General features: G+C 48.5%; 1 protein-coding gene across 3 annotated transcripts in view; it reads right to left on the bottom strand.

Moving 5' to 3' along the window:
- The window catches only part of septin3 (septin 3), a 67101-nt gene that overhangs the window by 25897 nt on the left and 18128 nt on the right, over positions 1–23076 (bottom strand). The window contains exons 1-4 of one of the 3 annotated variants that reach the window (XM_073033724.1): positions 21753–21968; positions 11626–11820; positions 6482–6610; positions 865–946 (exon numbers count right to left, since the gene is read on the bottom strand). In XM_073033724.1, coding sequence (XP_072889825.1) covers positions 865–946; positions 6482–6610; positions 11626–11788 — 374 coding nt within the window. In that variant the 5' untranslated portion in view covers positions 11789–11820; positions 21753–21968. Of the gene's footprint in view, positions 1–864; positions 947–6481; positions 6611–11625; positions 11821–21725; positions 21969–23076 lie in introns of those variants that run through there. The other 2 variants (XM_073033723.1, XM_073033722.1) reach the window with 2 other exon arrangements.

The following is a 23076-nucleotide window of genomic DNA, read 5'->3' as shown; positions in this document are numbered from 1 at the left end:
GAATCCACTACCTTCTGTAGGATTTTCCACTCAAAGGCATTGGTGTTCCCATACCGGGCCGTGATGTAGCCAGTCAATACACTTTCTACTACACATCTATAGAAGTTTGTCAAAAGTTTGTCACGCTGAATAAGGCTCAAGACATTTCAACCCCACTGTTACCATACACTCGAGCAGATCTCTTGTATGTAGAAAGATGGGCTCTTGATTTTCCAAACTATCTCATCGTGGCCCATGCGAGCCTGGTTCCCAGCAGCGGCTGAGGAAATGAAGAGTAGAGCTTCACTCATACTTCTGCAGGGAGGCATCCATGCACACAAGGTGACCCCGGTGGTGTCCAGGTGTGTATTGTGTGCTGTTGGATCTCACTCCAAGTGCCCTGCGTGTGACATCTTACCCACGGAGAACCAGGACGTTCCGACTCCCAACTCTCAACATTTTCAGGGAGCGTGGCTCAAACAGACCCACTTCCGTGGAATTCCATCCACCCTTCCTACTCCTTTGGCAGGCTGGCCTACTTCAGTTCCGGCCTTTCACAGCTACTCTTTACACACCTTTGCTGACATCCCATGATGAACACAAGAGGAAGTGGATGGGGGGGCCATTCAGCCCCTCGTGTCTGCTGCACCATTCAGTGACATCACAGCTGACCTTTCAGCTCAGCTCCATCTACCTGCATTAACCCCTCTATCAACCTCTGACCTTAACACACGCAGTGACTGTGCCTCCTCTATTCTCATGGGAAAAGGGTTCCAAACATTCACATCCTCGGGTGAAGGGATTTGTTCCCAGCTCGGTCTGATGGCTGGACTTCACCCTGTTGTCTGCGACCTGATGAGTGGTTCGAGTGTCTTTCTCACCTACCAGTTGTCATTGTTGATCTGATCTCCGAATCCAGGTGTGTCGATCACCGTCAGCTTCATCTTCACCCCCTTCTCCTCGATGACTGAAAGAAAGTAAAACCATCATGTCCATTACAACGAGCACATTGGCCTTGAGTGTTTTTCTGTTTTTTCTGGGAGTGGTAGATTACCAGTGTTTGACTGGTCATCAACAATGGACTGATGAAGCTGATGTTGTCCAATGAACTGCCTCTAACTCTGGAGCCCCAACTCCACTCAACCTGATTGGTTCAGAGCAACTCCGCTCAACCTGATCGGTTCAGAGCAACTCCGTTCAACCTGATTGGTTCAGAGCAACTCTGGAGCCCCAACCCCATTCAACCTGATTGTTTCAGACCCCAGCCTACTTGCCACTTTGTCTGTAAAGTGGCAGGGCTGCTGACTAATTGCTATAAACTTGCGGCTTATATTTTGCTGTGGAGCCTGGGAAAAAATTGTGAGGGTGAGCTGCTTACTCTGGGCTTGTTTTGAAGTACGGGGCTGCTTATTTTTCTAACTGGGCCCTGAAGCACAGAATGGGATGTTTGGTGATGTTCAGTTCCATTCTCACCTCCTCAGAAAGTGAGTAATCCAGTGTACGAACACCTTCACCAGAACTGCAGGGGTACAGGATGATGGCTCACCACTACTTTCCCCAGGGCAATTCGGGATAGGTCATAAATGCCCAAGTCCCGAAAACTGAATAAAAACTGAAAAGGTAATTAATTGGAATTGGTTTATTGTTGTCACATGTACTGTGGTACAGTGAAAAGCTTCTCTTGCATTCTGTTCGTACCGATCAAATCATTACACAATGCTTTGGGTTAGAACAAGGTAAAATAGTAACAGAATGCAGAATGAAGTATGACAGCTACAAGTGAGTGTCCAATATAGGTAGACAATAAGGTGCATGATCATAGCTAGACAGATTGTGAGGACGAAAGTCTATCTTATTGTACTAGGGCACCATTCAATCATTCCCTGCCTCTGGGGTAGACGCTGTCCTTGACCCTGGTGGTAAATGCGTTCAGGGTTTTGTATTTTCTGCCCCATGAGAGGGAGGAGAAGAAAAATGTTTGGGTTGTCGTTGGGGTCTTTAATTACAATTTTAATGCTTTACGGAGGTAGTGAGAAATGCAGTCAGAGTCCAAGGAGGGGAAGTTAGTCTCTAGGAAGTGCTGAGCTCTGACTCCAACTCTCTGCAGTCTCTTGCAGTCACGGCCAGAGTAGTTGCTATTCAAGGCAAGATGCACCCAGAAAGGATACTCGGTGTGGTGCATCAATAAAAAGGGTTGGTGGGGACATGTCAAATTTGTTTTTAGCCTTCAGATGAAGTAGAGGTGAGATGACAGCCGGAGAAGCAGTTAAGATCTCTTGAGGTTTATTTGAATATACTGGCTTGGGTCAAGATGTGGGTTTGCATGCTGGGTGCTGGACACGAAGAGCATGCAAAGAGATAGAGATCGGTTCAGTAGTTGCCAGACAGGATGCAATGTGGTTATTTCAGAAGGAGGAATAGAAAAGCAGTTTATTATTTAAATAACGCAGCACTGTAAAATGAAGACACAAGAGACCGCAGGTGCTGGAATCTGCAGTTATGAAACCTGTTGGAGGAACACAGTGGGTCAGGCTGCATCCGTGAAGACAGGGGGGCAGCTGACCTTTCAGGCCAGACCCTGCATCAGGACTCAATGTACGGACAGGAGATAGTCAACGTGAAGAGGTAAGGGGTGAGGCACAGGTGGAACCAGGTGAGATGAAAGGCAGATGGGCTCTGGTGGGATTGAAGACAGAAATAGAGCTGGACCTTCCAGCCTCTTTTCCCTCTCTCCATATCTGCCTCCATTACAGTATTACAGTGGGGTAAAGGCAATTGCAGAGAGGAGCTGGCCAAAGTTGATTGGACGGGGATTGAGCAGGGATGATGGTAGAACAGCAATGGCCGGAGTTTCTGGGGGCAGTTTGAAAGGTGCAGGATAGATACATCCCAAAGATGAGAAAAGTCTGCTAAAGGGAAGATGAGGCAACTGCGGCTGACAGCATAAATGCAAAAGAGAGGGCACATAATTCAGTAAAAATTAATGGGAAACTTTTAAAAACCAAAAGAAGGCAACTGATAAAAAACATAAAGAGACAAAAGATGAAATATTAAGGTAAGCCAGCCAATAAATATCAAAGAGGATATTAAAGGTCTTTTTGCCAGATAAATAAAGAGTAAAAGAGAGGCAAGAGAGGATATTGGAAACCACTGGAAAATGATACTGGAGAGGTAATAATGGAGGAGAAAGAAACAGAGGACTCATTTATTATTTTGCATCAGTCTTCACTGTGGAGGACACTAGCAGTACGCCAGAAATTCGGGAGTGTCGGGGGGCAGAAGTGAGTGTAGTTGCTATTTTTGAGGAGAAGGTGCTTGGGAAGCTGAAAGGTAGATAAATCACCTGGACCAGATGGACTACACCCCAGGGTCCTGAAAGAAGTAGCTGCAGAGATTGTGGAGGTATTAATAATGATCTTTCAAGAATCACTAGATTCTGGAATGCTTCCTGAGGACTGGAAAATTGCAAATGTCACTCCACTCTTTAAGAAGGCAGGGAAGCAGAAGAAAGGAAATAATAGTCCAGTTACCCTGACTTCAGGGGTTTGGAAGATGTTAGAGTCTATTATGAACGATGAGGTCATGGAATTCTTGGTGCGACAGGACAAGGTGGGACAAAGTCAGTATGTTTTCCTCTAGGGAAAAATCCCCTTGCCTAACGAACAAGTTGGAATTCTTTGAGGAGATTACAAATAGAATAGATAAAGGGAATGCAGTGGATGTTGTATATTTGGATTTTCAGAAGGCCTTTGACAAGGTGCCACACATGAGGCTGCTTAACAAGATAAACAAGTATCATGTTAAGGAAGTTTATCCTTCTGGTTGGCTGCCAGTGACAAGTGGTGTTCCACTGGGGTCGGTATTGACTCCACTTCTTTTCACATTATATAGCAATGATTCTGATGACAGAATTGATGGTTTTTGTGGCCAAGATTTTAGGTGATACAAAGACAGGTGGAGGCACAGGTAGCATTGAGGAAGCAGGGAGTCTGTAGAAGGACTTGGACAGATTGGCAGAATGGGTAAAGAAATGGCAGATGGAATATAGTATATGGTCATGCACTTTGGTAGAAGGAATAAAGGCATGGACTATTTTCTAAATGGGGGAAAATTCAAAATTCAGAGCTGCAAAGGGACTTGGGAGTCGTTGCGTAGGATTCCCCAAAGGTTAACTTGCAGGTAGAATTGATGGTAAGAAAGACGAATACAACGTTAGCATTCATTTCAAGAGGACTAGAATAAGGACTAGAATAGAGACTAGAACAAGGATGTAATGCTGAGGCTTTATAAGGCATTGGTCAGACCCCACTTGGAGTATTGTGAGCAATTTTAGGCCCCTTAACTAAAAGATGTGCTGACATTGGAGGGGGTCCAGAGGACGTCCACGAGAATGATTCCAGGAATGAAAGGGTTAAAAATTTGAGGAATACTCTGGGCCTGCACTCACAGGAACTTAGAAGAATGAGAGAGGATCTCATTCAAACCTATTGCATATTGAAAGGCCTAGACAGAATGAATATGGAGAGAATGTTTTGTATAATGGGTGCATCTAGGACCAGAGGGCACAGTTTCAGAATAGAGGCACGTCTATTTAGAACAGAGATGAGCAGGAATTTCTCTAGCCAGAGGGTGGTGAACCTGTGGAATTCATTGCCATGGATGGCTGTGGAGACCAAATCATTGGGTATATCTAAAGCAGAGTTTGGTAGTTCCTTGGTTAGTCAGGGCATCAAAGGTTACAAGGAGAAGGCAGGAGAATGGGGTTAAGAGGAATAATCAATCAGCCTTGATGGAATGGAAGGGCAAGGTCGATGGGCTGAGTGGCCCAATTATGCTCCTGATTTTTATGGTATCTTCCTGTTATCCACCTGTTACAGTCTCCTTACTTCTCCTTCGTATGTCTTGATCGCTTGTACGTCTTCTCAACTTCTAATGACAAAGACAAGGGGTTTCAATTGTTTACACTTTTACTCCTGCCTTTTGAGGAAGATTTAAGGAAGATTGGGGGCGCCAAGGTATTCGCGGTTAGTGCAACTCTATTGCAGCTCAGGGCATTCCAAGTTTGGAGTTCAGAGTTCAACTCCGGTGCCGTCGCTAAGGAGTTGGTACTTTATCCCCGTGACTGCGTAGATTTCCTCCAGGTGCTCTGGTTTCCTCCTACATTCTAAAGACGTTCCAGTCAGTAGGTTAGTTGGTCATTGTAAGTTGTCTGGTGATTAAGCTAGCAGCGTCTCTACTTTCTGGGAAGTCTGAGGAAAGTCCATTTCCCACCCCAGCCCCCCATCCTCATCACATTCTACAGGGGTTGCATTGAGAGCATCCTGAGCAGCTGCATCACTGCCTGGTTTGGAAATTGCACCATCTCGGATCGCAAGACCCTGCAGCGGATAGTGAGGTCAGCTGAGAAGATCATTGGGTCTCTTCCCGCCAGTATGGACATTCACACTACACGCTGCATCCGCAAAGGAAACAGCATTATGAAGGACCCCACGCACCCCTCATACAAACTCTTCTCCCTCCTGCCATCTGGGAAAAGACACCGGAGTATTCGGGCTCTCACGACCAGACTATGTAACAGTTTCTTCCCCCAAGCCATCAGACTCCTCAATACCCAGAGCCCGGACTTATACCTTACTGCCCTATTGTCTTGTTTGTTATTTATTGTAATGTCTGCACTGTTTTGTGCACTTTATACAGTCCTGGGTAGGTCTGTAGTCTAGTGTAGGTTTTTTCTGTGTTGTTTTCTATGCAGTTCAGTCTAGTTTTTGTACTGTGTCATGGTCCTGAAAAACATTGTCTCGTTTTTACTATGCACTGTACCAGCAGTTTTGGCTGAGGTGACAATAAAAAGTGACTTGACTTGACTTGATTTGACTAGTGGTTAAATCGGTGGGTTGCTGGACAGCACGCTCATTGGGCCTGAGGGCCTGTTCCACATTGTCTCTCTAAATTAAAAAAGATTAACTAAAGGATCAATTGGGAATCCTAGATTACTTGGCAAAAGGGAGAAATCTGTCTACAGGAATGTAAGGAAGGAGGAGCTCTTACTCATAAGCTAAAACCGGCGAGAGGCTAGAAAACTTGACCCAGATCCTGGTTCAGGAGGGAAATTTGAAGACTTACTGTAAGTTTTGAATGACACATTTTAAATAATTTTGCTTGCAGGCCGAGGGGGTCATTCACAATCCAGATATTTGCTGACCATCCTTAACTGAGGTGGTAATTACAAGTCAGCTACATGGTTACAGTGTAGACCTGAGACAAGAACCACTGACGAACAGGTTTAGCAGCTGCCACTTTGCAAGCATCTCACGCTCAGTAAAAAGCTGGAAAGGGGGAATTTTCTCCGTCTGGTCTCCCAGAAGGAAAATTCATCTGTTGTTTCTTAGTTCTGCACCCGATAGCGATTTACCTGCAAACTGCCATCTCTAATCTCAGTTCAGTTTTGTCTCCTTTACCTGGAAGAGTAACCATAAAGACTCTAGTTTACAGATATTCTCACCGTGTCCAACTGTTTTGATCTCCACTGTTTTTGGGACTTTCTCTTCCCGGTTTCGACCGCAGGATTTCCGACTAACTTGTGACTTGAACAGGGTGTTCACCAGGGTTGACTTTCCCAGACCACTCTGCCCTAGAGCAAGGGAAGAAAGGAAATCAGTATTCGTTTAAAAAGGGGAAAGGGAAAATGAAAAAAAAATCTTGAATATGCTCAGCTGCTGATTTTGGACGGAAGGGAATGGAAATTGCTTGGCAAATTGGAGTCAAAACTGCATATAAACAAAAAATCACAGAGATGTGCAGCATAGAAACAGACCCTTCAGCCCATCACTTCCATGCTGACCCCTTTTCCCATCTACACGAGTTCCACTTGCCTGGATTGGGACCATACACTTGCTTATTTCTGTCTGAGTTCCTCATAAATGTAGTGATTATATCTGATTCCACCATCTCCTCTGGCAGTGCATTCCAGGTATCTCTTCCCTGTGCAGTCTATTTATTTTTGTCTGCCCGACATGCTCTTTGTATGTGTCCTACTTTGTTGCAGTTTCTGCAAGTTTCAACTTTAAATCTGCATTGGTTTGGTGTACGGGAGCCCCTGCCATAATGATAACAGAATTTTTTTGGTCTGGCCAGTTTCTGTTTCGATTTCATTCATTCCTGAATACAACATAATGACATCTCTGTCTACCCTTTCCATCGATACAGCTATTTCAACTGCTCTTTTAAATGTAAGTTATGCATCAGCTAGGAGCCACTTTTGAAGGCTTTCTTGACAAAAACTAAGCAATCTCTCAGTGCACATTAAGCCCATCACCGAACTAAGAAACTTCTTCAATTCAGTCACGTACGCTGAAATGGACTTCCCTTCCTTTTGATTCTGCTTATGAAACTAAAGTGTTTTCCAGTCAACATTGGTTTTGGTTCTAAATGTTCCTGCCTTACTTTCATGATATCAGCAAAGTTCATTCTGGCTGGTATGGCTGGAGCAGTTGAATATCTAAGCAAACGGTATGACTTTAAAACCAATACACTCAGCAAAACTAGTACTCATTTCTCATTACTAATCCATTTGCTTCAAAATACTGCTCAATTCGCTCAGTGTACAATACTCAGTTATCTGTTGTGCAATCAAACGCATCTAACGTTCCGATGTAGCCAACATTTCTGCTCTTTATGTTTATTTGTGATTATGATCACCCTGTGCTCATGATTTATGAACCTGTGAATTTGTCCATTTTCTGCTTTTTTTCTCAGTCTTCTCTGTTTCTGCTTTGTAACTCTGAAACATTAAACTATCTTAAACATTAAACCTCATTGAAACCCAGTGAATGCTGAAAGGCCTCAGTAGAGTGGATGCGGAGAAGATGCTTCCTACGGTGGGGGAATCTAAGACAAGAGGGCACAGCCTCAGAATAGAGGGACATCCTTTTAGAACGGAGAGATGAGGAGGAATTTCTTTAGGCAGAACATGGTGAATCTGTGGAACCAGTTGCCATAGGCAGCTGTGGAGGCCAAGTCATTTGGTATATTTAAAGCAGAGCTTGATAAATTCTTGATTAGTCAGAGCGTGAAGGGATATGGGGAGAAGGCAGGAGATTGGGTCTGAAAGGGAAATGGATCAGCCATGATGAAAAGGTGGAACAGACTCGATGGCCCAAATGGCCTAATTCTGTTCCTATATCTTATGGTCTTACAGTTGAAAGCAAAAACATGGATCCAGGAGTTACGTATCCTAGTTTTGTTTTTACTTTAAGCGAGGCACATGATGGGATCATAATGTATGCAACTCACTTATTTTTACATATAATCCACAATTATCTAAATGATCAAGAATGCTTAATCAAACAATACGTATATTTACAGTATTACTCAAATACTACTGAAATATTAAATACACAACATTGACTAGATCCCAATAATCAAAAGTTGACAATGCACACTAGGAACACACAGTCACGCTGAAAGGGTGAGAGGTCGTCAGCTGGGTAGGGATACAGTCGTGGGGCTGTTTCATTATCAGGAGCATCACTGTCCTGCATGCATTCACTGGATCAGCTACTGACTGGACAGTAGACCTCACAGGCTGTCTGGCAGGTTGGGTCAGGTCTGCAGGTTTGGTCCGTGAAATCCCGATTCTGGGATTAAATCTGAAGAATTATATGAATCAGTCTTCTTAAAACTGAACAAGTACTAAAGTCCGAAGGCACCAGAGGGAGGCATTGAGTTTGTGCTAAAAGGACCTTTGCAAATATCAGAAGAGATTGAATCACTGGCTGACACTCTCTGGGAGTGGGAGTCTCCGGGGACATTTAGATCATTTTACTAATTGCAGAGATGGCAATGGTTATTGGCTGCATTACTCAACTTGTGCTGGCTGAAGCAGAGGAGGTCTATGTTGTGAGCACGCTCAGAAGCATTGTGAGTGTGTGTGTGTGTGTGTGTGTGTGTGTGTGTTTGTGTGTGTGTGTGTGTGTGTGTGTGTGTGTGTGTGTGTGTGTGTGAGTGAGTGTGAGTGTGAGTGAATGTGTGTGTGTGTGTGTCTGTGTGTGTGTGTGAGTGCGTGTGTGTGTGTGTGTGTGTGTGTCTGTGTGTGTGTGTGAGTGCGTGTGTGTGTGTGTGTGTGTGTGTGTGTCTGTGTGTGTGTGTCTGTGTGTGTGTGTGTGTGTGTGAGTGTGAGTGTGTCTGTGTGTGTGTGTGTGTGTGTGTGTCTGTGTGTATGTGTGTGTGTGTGTGTATTGTGCATGTAAAAGGAACCCTGTAAACAGGATGATCTTACGGACCAGCTTCAGCTGTCGCTTCCTTTGCCAAATGGGCATGTGCTGTCCTGTTAAACAATCCAGGGACGGGACAGAGAGTTCTTTACCCTACTTGCACGGTGGCAGGTATTTGGGGCAAAGATTTGCAAACCTTCATACCCAGACACTGGACAGTTTGGCTGATCCGTTGGGTACCAGGAAAAGACACACATTCCACCTAACCCGCTCCTTTAGAAATATCCGCTGCTGTATCATACTGACAGGTGCCACACGTTGCAAGGGATTGGTGCATTATAGGCGGCCAGTCATTGATCATCTGCGAGTGCCCGCAGCCTTTGGCATCATTTCTGACTGTAATGTGAGCAGCGGTGTGCTCAGGTCTGGCTGTCTCTAACTCCGGCTGGTGTAATGGCTGATGGAGGGAAACTGTATCACCTGACTTCTGGCCTTTGTCGAACAGTGTCTCACCCCATCCTCTATGGGAATAACTAACAAACAAAAATCTCCAAAGAAAATGAAGAACTGTAAGGTTTTACTGCCTGGGATGTCTGAGCACTGGCTTTAGCTCCCAATTCCCCTGAGTATCAGCTCTAGAGGGTGGGGAATCAATGGAGCACCCACTCTGTCCATTGCCAGTACTGTCATACTTGAGGGCATCAGACAGTCTGATCGTGCATGGGTCAGCTTGAGTGATGGGTACTGTTTGAGTACCCTCCTTCCCTCCTCCACCCTCCACTCCCCTACTCCTACACAACTACTGTGGCTGAATGTTCCTTGACATGGTAGCCCAGCCAGTGTCCTCTACTCACTGCCGACCCATTGTCTCAGATACCTTATTCCCAGCATAATTCCACACACTTGATATTGATCCTCGATGAAGCTGAGGAACCCAGGAACCCTGGTCGCTCCGTCACCAGGATTCTTTCTCGACGCTTACAGAAAGCCTTCACCAGATTTTACCTAGCTTCCGTGATCTCCTGATTTTTCAGAACGGGACTGTCCACTCTGAAAATGACCCCCAAAGCCGGCACAGGTCACTCCTGGAGGGGAGTGAGAGATCCACAGAATGTGATAGACATTCTGGACATTGGACCAGAATTAAATCATTTGGCCCATCAACTCTACTCTGCCATTCTATCATGGCTGATATATTTTCCAACTCATTTCCATTCCCCTGCCTTCTCCCTGTAACCTAATCAAGAACCTATCAACTTCCACTTTAAATTCACCCAATGACTTGGCCTCCACAGCTGTCTGAGGCAACAAATTCCACAGATTCACCACCCTCTGGCAAAAGAAATTCCTCCTCATCTCTATTCTAAAGGGAAGTCCTTGTATTTTGGTAGGACTAATCAAAATAGGGCATACATGGTAAATGGTAGGGCATTGAGGAATGCAGTAGAACAGAGTGATCTAGGAATAATGGTGCATAGTTCCCTGAAGGTGGAATCTCATGTGGATAGGGTGGTGAAGAAAGCTTTTGGTATGCTGGCCTTTGTAAATCAGAGCATTGAGTATAGGAGTTGGGATGTAATGTTAAAATTGTACAAAGCATTGGTGAGGCCAAATTTGGAGTATTGTGTACAGTTCTGTTCACCGAATTATAGGAAAGATGTCAACAAAATAGAGAGAGTACAGAGGAGATTTACTAGAATGTTACCTGAGGTTCAGCACCTATGTTACAGAGAAAGGTTCAACAAGTTAGGTCTTTATTCTTTGGAGCATAGAAGGTTGAGGGGGGACTTGATTGAGGTATTTAAAATTATGAGGGGGATAGATAGAGTTGACATGGATAGGCTTTTTCCATTGAGAGTAGGGGGAGATTCAAACAAGAGGACATGAGTTGAGAGTTAGGGTGCAAAAGTTTAGGGGTAACACAAGGGTGAACTTCTTTACTCAGAGAGTGGTAGCTGTGTGGAACGAGCTTCCAGTAGAAGTGGTAGAGGCAGGTTCGGTATTGTCATTTGAAAAAAATTGGATAGGTATATGGACAGGAAAGGAATGGAGGGTTATGGGCTGAGTGCAGGTCAGTGGGACTAGGTGAGAGTGAGTGTTTGGCATGGACTAGAAGGGCTGAGATGGCCTGTTTCTGTGCTGTAATTGTTATATGGTTATTCTGAGGCTGCACCAAAGGGACAGGGCTGTTATATAGAGCACTGAAACCACCAAACCTCTTTGAAAGTGTTACCCAGTGAGTCTCCCTCACCCTCTGACCTGTAAATAGCCCCTCTGTGTTTATCCAGCTTCTTCTGAAAGTTATCATTAAATCTGTTTCCCTTACCCTTTCCACTGATGGAATAACATTTTCCTCAGCTCCCCCCTTGGTCCCGTCCTGCACGAGCATGTGTGCTCTGGCAGGTCAGTGTTAATGCAACACCCAAATTCTTACCCACGACCATGATATTAAAATCGAATCCTGTCTTCATGGTCTTCCGTCGCATTTGCTCAATGATGGTGTCGATCCCCACATAGCCCAGTAGCTGGGAGCCCACTGCCGATGGTTTCATGGGCACAGGGGGCTTGGGCTTGGCATCTTGAACCACTTCCGACATGCCAGAGCTCAGTTTTCTATCCTCTTCCAAACCTTCGAGGAAACAGAATTTGACAGAATAAATCCCACACCCTGACATCTCTTTATAGTCTCCTCTTCACCATTTTAACTCAAGAAAACTAATCAGCATCAGCCCCTTGTAGCTACTGCTCTCTACACCAGGCAACACACTGGAGAACCTCTTCTGCGCTCTCTCCATCACTACTACGCCCTTTATATTGTGTGGTGACTAGAACTGTTCACAATATTCCAAGTGTAGTCCAACCAATACTTGGTACAGCTCCAACACGCCGTTCCTATACCAAAGCATACCAAATGACTTCTTCATCACCTTAGGCACCTGTGCAACCACTTTCAGGAAGCTATGGATTTGCACCTCAGGGTCCTTCTGTGCAGTGACACTCCTCGGGTCCCCTGCCATTCACTCTGTATGTGATTTAAGTGTTTGGCATCCCAAAGTGCATTTCCTCACACTTACCTGGATTAAGTTCCACCTGCCACTGTCCTGCCCAACTTTCTAACTGATCCATGTCCCTCCGTATACAGGCATCCGTTAGTCTCGTGAGACCATGGATTTGTGCCTTGGAAGGTTTTTCCAGGGTGCAGGCCTGGGCAGGGTTGTATGGGAGACCGGCAGTTGCCCAAGCTGCAGGCCTTCCCCTCTCCACACCACCGAAGATGTCCAAGGGAAGGGCACTAGGACCCATACAGCTTGGCACCGGTGACGTCGCAGAGCAATGTGTTGCTCAAGTGCCTTGCTCAAGGACACAACACACTGCCTCAGCTGAGGCTCGAACCAGTGACCTTCAGATCACTAGACCGATGCTTTATCCGCTAGGCCACGCGCCAACAAATCTTTCACAAGCTTCTTCGCTATCTGCGTCTCCAATTTGTTTGTCCCACACAACAAAAACACAAGAACATAAGAAATAGAAGCAGGAGTAGGGTACAGAAGAGATTTACCAGGATGCAGCCTGGTTTAGAGAGTATGGATTATGATCAGAGATTAAGGGCTTTACTCTCTGGAGAGAAGGAGGATAAGAGGAGACATTATAGAGGTATACAAGATATTAAGAGGAATAGATAGAGTGGACAGCCAGCGTCTCTTTCCCAGGGCACCACTGCTCAATACAAGAGGACATGGCTTTAAGGTAAGGGGTGGGAAGTTCAAGGGGGATATTAGAGGAAGGTTTTTCACTCAGAGAGTGGTTGGTGTGTGGAATGCACTGCCTGAGTCAGTGGTGGAGGCAGATACACTAGTGAAATTTAAGAGACTACTAGACAGGTATATGGAGGAATTTAATGTGGAAGGTTATATGGGAGGCAGGGTTTAAGGGTGGGCCTGTACTGTGCTGTATTGTTCTATGTATCTGGCCCATCGAGCCTGCTCTGCCATTCAATAAGATCATGGCTGATCTGGCCATGGACTCATCTCCACCTACCGGCCTTTTCCCCATAAGCCGTAATTCACCTACTATGCAAAAGGACAGTTTCTACCCTTGCAGCTCCTGATTTCTGAAGGCCAGCAATCCATCAACCCTGAGGATTATTTTCAGTTCCTGCCGGAGATAACTCAATGATCTCTGTACGTGGAGTTCCCCTCCCCTTGCCCTGTGATGTCTGCCTGCTCCCTAGTCGAATCACTGCCCTGCCTATAACTTGCAGCAGGTGTCATGGTCGTGTGAATACCCCAGTAACCCGTGTGGGCAGCGACCGGAATGGCCAGAAGGTACTCGTCGATACACAGCAGTCTATAGTCAGGCCCCAGAGATCCATGAAAAGGCTACACTCTACCGCTAAAGCAAACACAATTTATCATTGTGGTTAAGGATCCTTTTGATAACAAAGAGTTATGCCATAACCTCTTTGGCTTTGAACAACTGAAGCTGTACGCCGTAAACTGCGATGGAAGTTTTGTTAGATTTAAAATGTCCCCCTTTCTTCGTTTGGTCTCTTTATTCCCTCATTTCTTCTTGACCCTCGTCAGTGATGTAGACACACGATCCTCCAGCTCGCCCCTCTTCCAGTGAGTGACACTGTTTGAGGCCGAACGGTGAGGGAGGAGGTGGGCAGCGGCGTGCTCTGAGAAGCTCCCGGCTCCGGCAGCCTCTCGGAGCCGCCGTGTTTCCAGGCGGCGGCGCAATGCCGACTGATTGAGGATGGGGAGAGGATGCTCAGCCGAGCGGGAAGCCGCGGATAATCCGGCGTCTGCAATTCAATGAGGCAACGCGGGGAAGGATGGACGGCGATGAACCTCCGCTTCCATGGCTACGATTGTGGATGGAACCAATCAGAAGAGCGACCTCAACAGCCAATCAGAAGAGTGATTTCAACAACCAATCAGAAGAACGCTTCTCCCAGACCGCTATCCCAGTCAATGTGTCCAGCCGTAGTCAGACCCCTCTGTGGTACCTATACGTGCTATAGACATCCTCTGTGGTGGAGCCTACCTCCACCTCTAATCGCCCCCATTAGGCCTCTCTTCCCAAAGCCCACCGTTGTAAGACAAACTCATGCCAGCCGTTCAAAGTTGAAAACTTTGCATTTCTTTTAACACCCAGCACAAACTCCAGACGTCCCACAGCTTTTAAAAGGGCGTTTCAAGTGTGCTTGTTGTTACCACTTTGGATGGTATATTCGCCATTTTTGCTCAGCAAGAGATACAACATGGCTACAAGCTCTTCCAACCCTCCGAGTTCATGCCACCCAATTAAACCCACTTGACCAATTGACCTGCTAACTGGTACATCTCTGGAATGTGGGAGGAAACTGGAGCATCCGGTGGAAACCCACACGGTCAGGTGGAGAATGTACAAACTCTTTCCAGACAGTGGCAAAATTGAACCAGGGTTGCTGGATGCTCACACTACCTTGCCACCCCAGATGGAGTACAAAGCAAAATTCTTCACTGTCCCTCGGTACATGTGACAATAATACGCCAATTGTCAGTCTACATCTACCTGAGCGATCTTGCATTCATGATTTATCCGAACAATAGCACTGGACAGTGCAACCTTGGGCAGTGTTGTGTGCACAGGAGGTTAAACTTTACGCTGGACCTTGGGCAGTGTTGTGTGCACAGGAGGTTAAAGTTTAAACAATCATGTACACACACTCACTGTGGTGAAGTGATCACAGAGAATCCTTTGTTGCACCAGCTTCCTCCAACACAATCCTTGGCTCAGTGGTAGGAGAGACAAAGGTTCAAAGTACGCCTACCTAATACAACCTTGAGATTCATCTCCTTACGGGCAGCAACGATACCCACAAAACCCGGTTAAAAAAGAGAAGACACCCAATGTGCAGAGAAAAAAGATCACACAAACGATAAATGCCAGCAGATAGCATTCTGAGTCGAACACAGAAAGTCCAACCACAGACCTTTAGTTCAGTGCAGAGCAGAGCGGTGAGCTGAACTGTCCCGCCCCCCGCCTCGGGCCCCGATACCCTGACCTTTTCAATCTGGCCCTACGTCTATATTTTCATCCGAAACTTTGTGTTCGGTGGCATCGATACGCTCTGGGACCTGCGCCCCACTTCCTCGACCCAGACTGTACCCGACCTTTCCAATTTGGCCCAACGCTTACAACAATTGAACCTTGGGTCTTCCTCGCTCTCGGCGACAGGCCCACTGCCTCGCCTCAGTTCGGCCACATCAAATTACCTCCAAATCCAAAGGGAAGTGACAGACTCTTGTCGGTGATGATTGTTTGCCTACCAGTGATGGTGGGAGGGAAGAGCCCAGGAGGTCCTCAACATCGGCTTCAGACCCTGTCATTGGGAAACTCCTCATAATCACCAGACGCTGCTCTCCCTGTTGAACAGCACTGGGGAGGATCACTAAAGGCACAGAGTTGTACTCCAGGGTGGGGACTTCACTGTCCATTACCAGGAGTGGGCCAGTGGCATCAACAATGAGCGAGCTGGCTGAGTCCTGAAGGATAGATGCCAAACTGGGTCTGTGGCGGGTAGTACGTGGACCAAATACGAGGAAGAGATGACTCGATTCATCTCTCACCAGTCCGCCTGGGGCCAGGGTTCCGTCGGTAATTGTAGAACACACCCGGAGCTCAAAACTAGCTGTGCTTTGCATGTTGGAAACCGTCAGCAGCTGAAGAAAGGTGCACCAGCACGGGCAGATCCCTCACAGCAAGGGCAGATCCCTCACAGCATGGGAAGATCCCTCACAGCACGGGAAGATCCCTCACAGCATGGGCAGATCCCTCACAGCAAGGGCAGATCCCTCACAGCACGGGCAGATCCCTCACAGCATGGGAAGATCCCTCATAGCATGGGCAGATCCCTCACAGCAAGGGCAGATCCCTCACAGCATGGGAAGATCCCTCACAGCACGGGAAGATCCCTCACAGCACGGGCAGATCCCTCATAGCACGGGCAGATCCCTCACAGCCTGGCAGATCCCTCACAGCACGGGCAGATCCCTCACAGCACAGGAAGATCCCTCACAGCACGGGCAGATCCCTCACAGCACAGGCAGATCCCTCACAGCCTGGCAGATCCCTCACAGCCTGGCAGATTCCTCACAGCATGGGCAGATCCCTCACAGCACGGGAAGTACCCTCACAGCCTGGCAGATCCCTCACAGCACGGGAAGTACCCTCACAGCCTGGCAGATTCCTCACACGGGAAGTACCCTCACAGCCTGGCAGATCCCTCATAGCCTGGGCAGATCCCTCACAGCCTGGCAGATACCTCACAGCATGGGCAGATCCCTCACAGCACGGGCAGATCCCTCACAGCATGGGCAGATCCCTCACAGCCTGGCAGATCCCTCACAGCACGGGAAGTACCCTCACAGCCAGGCAGATCCCTCACAGCACGGGCAGATCCCTCATTGCCTGGGCAGATCCCTCACAGCCTGGCAAATCCCTCACAGCACGGGCAGATCCCTCACAGCAAGGGCAGATCCCTCACAGCAAGGGAAGATCCCTCACAGCCTGGCAGATCCCTCACAGCACAGGAAGTACCCTCACAGCATGGGCAGATCCCTCACAGCACAGGCAGATCCCTCACAGCCTGGCAGATTCCCTCTCTCAGTCGAGGCATCAGTAAAGGAGTGGAATCAAAATCAGGTTTATTATCACTGACAAATGCCTTGAAATCAGTTGATTTGTGGCAGCCATACAATGCAAGACATATAGTATCAATTACAATATAAAAAATATGTATCTCCAATGGCAGTAATGAAAAGAGGACATGTCCTGGATGGTGAGGATCCTTAGTGATGGAGGTGGAGAAGTGCATGCTGGGAACAGCAGCAGCCGCCATCTTGGTGAAGCTGAGACATGCCACTGAATACTTGTACACAACTCAGTCAGCAGACCAATGGTTAGAACCCATTCATGATCAAAAGTCCACAGCTCTGCCGTATCTAGCCCTGAGTGCTGGTGGACAATTAAACTGCTGAAGGTGGAGGAAGCTCTAGAGCAGCCTTATAGAACAGGGAACAACATAACACAGGAGCAGACTCTTTGGCCTCCAAACCAATCCTTTCTGCCTGCCAAAGTCCACATCCTTTCATTCTCTGACTATCTAAGAGCCTCTTAAAGCCCCCTAGTGTATCTTCCTCCACCACCACACCCCCATCAGGCCTCACATTCCAGGCACCTGTCACTGTTAATAACAATTTAGCCCACTCATCTCATTTGACTTTACCCCTCTCACTTTAAATTTATGACCTCTAGTGGGGAAATAAGATACAGGGTGTCTACCTTATCTGTGCCTCATTATCTTATAAACTTCTGTCAGATCTCCCCATAGCCTCTGCCAGTCCAGGGAAAGCAGCTCAAATTTATCCAGCCTCTCCTGATCGCACATACCCCCTAAACCAGGCAGTGTCCTGGTGAACCTCTTCTACATCCTCTCCAAAACCTTAATGTCCTTCCTGTAGTGGGGTGACAAGAGGTAAAGAGGGATTTTTGACATGAGAAATTCTGCAGATGCTGGAAATCCAAAGCAACACACACAAAATGCTGGAGGAACTCAACAGGTCAGGCAGCATCCACGGAAATGAATAAACAGTCAATGTTTCGGGCCAAGACCCTTCTTCAGGACTAAGGTAAGTCATGTCTTAGGCACTGAAGATTGGTCTCGGCCTGAAACGTTGACTGTTTATTCATTTCCATTGATGCTGCCTGACCTGCTGAGTTCCTCTGGCATTTTGCGTGTGTTGCTAAAGCGAGATTAGCTTTATTTGTCATATGTATCCCAAAACATACAGTGAAATGTGTCCTTTGTGTCAAATTAAATCAGCAGGGATCGTAATGAATGCAACACTCCAGGTGTAGATTACTGGAGTTTTGTAAAGCTACAACACAACTTCCTGACCCTTGCACTCAAGACCCCGACCAATAGGGACAAGCATGCCGCATGCCTTCTTTACCACCCCATAAATATGGGCAGTACTTTCAGGGGGCTATGGACTTGGATCCCAAGATCCTTCTCTACATGGAAGCACCTTCACCAGGTGGGTTGCTGAAGTTCAAATGTACAGTTTGTAACCAGCTGGCCTGTGCAGTAAGGAATTTGGTTTAGTTCTGGCAAGTGCCAGTGCTGTTGGTTCATCCTGGGCTCAATGCTGGTCCTCGTGTGGAGTTCGCATGTCCTCTTTGTAACCAAACGAGTTTCCGTCAGGTGCTCCAGTTTCCACCCGCGTCCCAAAGGTTGACTGGGTTCTGCAAACTGCCCCTAGTGTGTCGTGACTGGCAGAATCGGGGGGAATTGATGGGAATCAGTTTTAGGGAATGGGGATGGCTCTGTGAACCTGCCCAGAGTCATTCAGATAAATAGCTTCCTTCTTTATCATAGGGATATAAAATAAGTTGCTAGGATAGAGGGAAATGGGAACAAGTTTCTAGGGATCCAATGGACTGCTGAACCCTGTGACTCTCTGAGATCCAATGGACTGCTGGACCCTGTGACCCTGTGGGATCCAATGGACGGCTGGACCCTGTGACCCTCTGGGATCCAATGGACTGCTGGACCCTGTGACCCTCTGGGATCTAATGGACTGCTGGACCCTGTGACCCTGTGGGATCCAATGGACTGCTGGACCCTGTGACCCTCTGGGATCCAATGGACGGCTGGACCCTGTGACCCTCTGGGATCCAATGGACGGCTGGACCCTGTGACCCTCTGGGATCCAATGGATGGCTGGACCCTGTGACCCTCTGGGATCCAATGGATGGCTGGACCCTGTGACCCTGTGGGATCCAATGGACTGCTGGACCCTGTGACCCTGTGGGATCCAATGGACTGCTGGACCCTGTGACCCTCTGGGATCCAATGGACGGCTGGACCCTGTGACCCTCTGGGATCCAATGGACGGCTGGACCCTGTGACCCTCTGGGATCCAATGGATGGCTGGACCCTGTGACCCTCTGGGATCCAATGGATGGCTGGACCCTGTGACCCTCTGGGATCCAATGGACTACTGGATCCTGTGACCCTGTGGGATCCAATGGACTGCTGGACCCTGTGACCCTGTGGGATCCAATGGATGGCTGGACCCTGTGACCCTCTGGGATCCAATGGACTGCTGGACCCTGTGACCCTCTGGGATCCAATGGACGGCTGGACCCTGTGACCCTCTGGGATCCAATGGACTACTGGACCCTGTGACCCTCTGGGATCCAATGGATGGCTGGACCCTGTGACCCTCTGGGATCCAATGGACGGCTGGACCTTGTGACCCTCTGGGATCCAATGGACTGCTGGATCCTGTGACCCTCTGGGATCCAATGGATGGCTGGACCCTGTGACCCTCTGGGATCCAATGGACTGCTGGACCCTGTGACCCTCTGGGATCCAATGGACTGCTGGATCCTGTGACCCTCTGGGATCCAATGGATGGCTGGACCCTGTGACCCTCTGGGATCCAATGGACTGCTGGACCCTGTGACCCTCTGGGATCCAATGGACTACTGGAGCTTGTGACCCTCTGGGATCCAATGGACGGCTGGACCCTGTGACTCTGTGGGATCCAATGGACGGCTGGAGTCTCTGTCACAGGAAATAGAATACCCATAACCAAGCAGCTGACCAACAGTGCTCTGTTCAAAAGGCAGGCCTTCCTCAGGAGCTTCCTTAAAGCAGTTCCTTTTAAGGAATCACCTTTTGTGAGAGTGTTGAGATCCTGTTTAAATGGAATGACCATTTGCAGCCCTCACCTCCCTTTTCACCGAGTGCTCTCGGTGCTGGGACCACTTCGGAAAGTGTCCAGCCCTGCCAGGGTGGGCAATGTCGCAGCCTCTTCAGAGAAAAACACTTTGAACCGAGAAGGGCTCAGATCCAAGTGGGAGCCTGCTTTCCCTGTGACCCATCCCTCTCAGGTTCCCTCAACTCTTCCAGCAAAAGCAGCGGAGAACCCACTCAGACCCTCAGCAGGTTGATCCACCTACTCCCAACTGATCCGTGGGTCTCACCCTTGGGGTGTCTCTCGCTGATGGGGTGTTTTTTTAATAACATATTTAAAAGATTAAAGGTTAGCTTTAATTGTCACAGGCAAATCAAAACATACAATGAAATGCATTTTTTTTTGTGTCATCGACCAACCTAATCTGAAAATGTGCTGGGGACAACCCCCAAGTGTGGCCACGTTTCCAGCACCAATGTGACGTGCCCACAAGTTACTAACGTGAACCCGGACATCTTTGGACTGTGGGAGGAAACCAGAGCACCCGGAGGAAACCCACACGGTCATGGGGGAGAACGGCCAAACTTACAGACCGTGCTGGGAACTGAACCCCGACGGCCGATCGCCGGGGCTGTACAAACCTCCCGTAAACCACCGCACTGATGTGACCCGGCTGAAGGCTGTGACTTCCTCACGGGACCCGGCACCGAGACACCAGATGGAGAGTGGAAAAGTTCCAGCCGGAACTCAGTGAAAGGGGAGTCTTCAAGCGCAGTGTGTTAATGGCACAGGTGAAGGTGAGGTGCACTGGGCAAGCACAACCCGGGCAACTGCCCGCCCCCTGTGAAACCAGTCACCGCTGTGGTTCGACTGGTAGGGACACATCCACAACTGTGAGGCCAAATCTGCATCCCTTTGTGCGGCTAGTACAGGGTGCAGACCGTGCTGAGACGAGGGGAAGACAGTTGGGGTGGGGATGGTAGACAGTCTCGAGGGGAGAAAATCAGAGGGGACAGACAGTCCAGGGGTGTGGCTGTATGGGGGGGGGTTGACTGTTTGGGATGGAGACACTGGGGTGTGGGGGCACAGTCCAGGGGGAGTAGACAGTCTGGGGTGGGACACGGTAGGTGAATCAGAAAGTGAGACGGGGAAGAGACAGGCGAGATGTGTTGAAACAGTGGATGAGACGGGTTGGACGTGTTGAAAGAGGGGGAGAGACTGGGGGTGAGACAGGGGTGAGACGGGGTGAGACAGGGGTGAGACGGGATGAGACGGGATGAGACAGGGATGAGATAGGGGTGAGACAGGGATGAGACGTGTTAGAACAGGGGGTGAGACACAGGGTTTCAGATGGTGAATGGGGAAAGACACGGACGATGATCCGGGGTGTGGGTGGGTGGGTGGGGATGGGGACAGAGGGAAACTCTCAGAAACGAATCACGGGTGCAGATACAAACGCCCGAATGACGGCGAGCGAGTTGGGAAACGATGAACACATAACCTGTGAATCAAAAATGGTTCTCTCCCATCCAACACAGACAAAGTGAACCCGAGAGGCTGGGACCCGAACAGTTAATCGCTCCATCGCTCCGCTGAAACATGGAAGCAGCCCATCTTTCCGCGGACACAACATGCAGTCATCCTTGTCGCTCCCGGATCTGGGAATCTCCCCACCGGGGAGCAGGGAGGGAAGGGGAGATGGTGAGCCGCGGTATCGGGGAGAGCCGGGGGCTCGCCCACAACCGACGCACAACATACAAAAGGCACCGAGCTAAGCCACTACCTTGCCACATCTGGATGCTGCCAGTACCTGCGCCGGCCGCCTCGGATTTCAGCCGGAGCCCGTCGAATATTTACGGCGGCGACCTGATAATATCCTTGTGTTTTCCTGGGATCCTGGCCCCACTGCCGTCACGTGAGCAGATTATGGAAGGAGCAGCTCCCCCCCCCCTCACATCACAGACTCCACCACTCCCTTCTGAGACGCCAGAGCTTCCCTCAGCAGCTGAGCCCCCCTGCCCTCCGCCAGGCATGCTCAGACCGGAGATGCTCATCATCCCGGCCTCCTGAGCACAGCCACCGCCCGGGCTTTCCCCTCGGCAGATAGGCTACCTCGCCGGGTGGCAGGCCGCCCCCAGCTGGGCAGAGGCCACTCTCCTCCGCACGCCACACAGGAGGGGGCCAGTGATGGAATCTGGAGCGACGGGCAATCTGGAAGAAAGCGAGCATCTGCGGGAGATAAAGGAGCTGTCTACCATTCGGGTCCAAATCCCCAGGCAGTCCCCCCATTCAGAGTTTGGACCCCAAAGGTTGACAATTCCTTCCCCCACAGATGCCTCTGGACCCACTGAGTTCCTCCAGCAGGTTGCTAGAATCCGGCTGAACCGCCTCTCTTAGTCCCTTGCGAACGGGACTAATCGGTCTGGAACAAGGTGCGTTAAGAGGCATTAATTCCGAATGTGCAGAATCTCAACCAGCTCCGTCAAGGGCACAGCCCTCCACACCATCGAGGATTCCCTCAAGAGGCAGAGCCTCAAGAAGGCGCCATCCATCACCAAGGACCCTCACCATAGAGGACGTGCCCTCTTCTCCTCACTACCACCGGAGGGAAGGTCCAGGAACCTGAGGCCTCGCCCTGGACGATTCAAAAGCAGCTTCTTCACCCACCCCCACCCTGCCATTAGATTCCTGAACAGTTCACAAACCCGTGAATACTACCTCGTTATTCCTTATTTTTTTGTATTTTAGTAATTTATAGTAATTTTATATCTTTGCACCCTACTTCTGCTGAAAAACAGCAGATTTCACGTCAACACGGATAGAATACTGGAGGAACTCAGCAGGTCAGGCAGCACCTATGGAAATGCATAGACAGTTGACGTTTCTGGCAGAGACCCTGCTTCATATCATCTAAATCAGCGATATTTAAAAAAGGGAGAAGGCCACCACCTTATTCTTCTGAATCATCTCATTGATCTGTGAGTGGGACAAGTCAGGGAGGGGCTGCAAAAACAGTGTAAGACAAAAAAAAAATCAACACATTTCATGAGGTATGTGAGTGATGATAAACCTGATTCTGATATGGGTCTCTATTGTGGACTGAGAGTGGGAAGGGGGCAGGGAGAGGGGAATCA

This window comes from Hemitrygon akajei, chromosome 31 (assembly GCF_048418815.1).
Source record: "Hemitrygon akajei chromosome 31, sHemAka1.3, whole genome shotgun sequence".
NCBI lineage: Eukaryota > Metazoa > Chordata > Chondrichthyes > Myliobatiformes > Dasyatidae > Hemitrygon > Hemitrygon akajei.
This window is presented reverse-complemented; position numbering and strand designations above follow the sequence as displayed.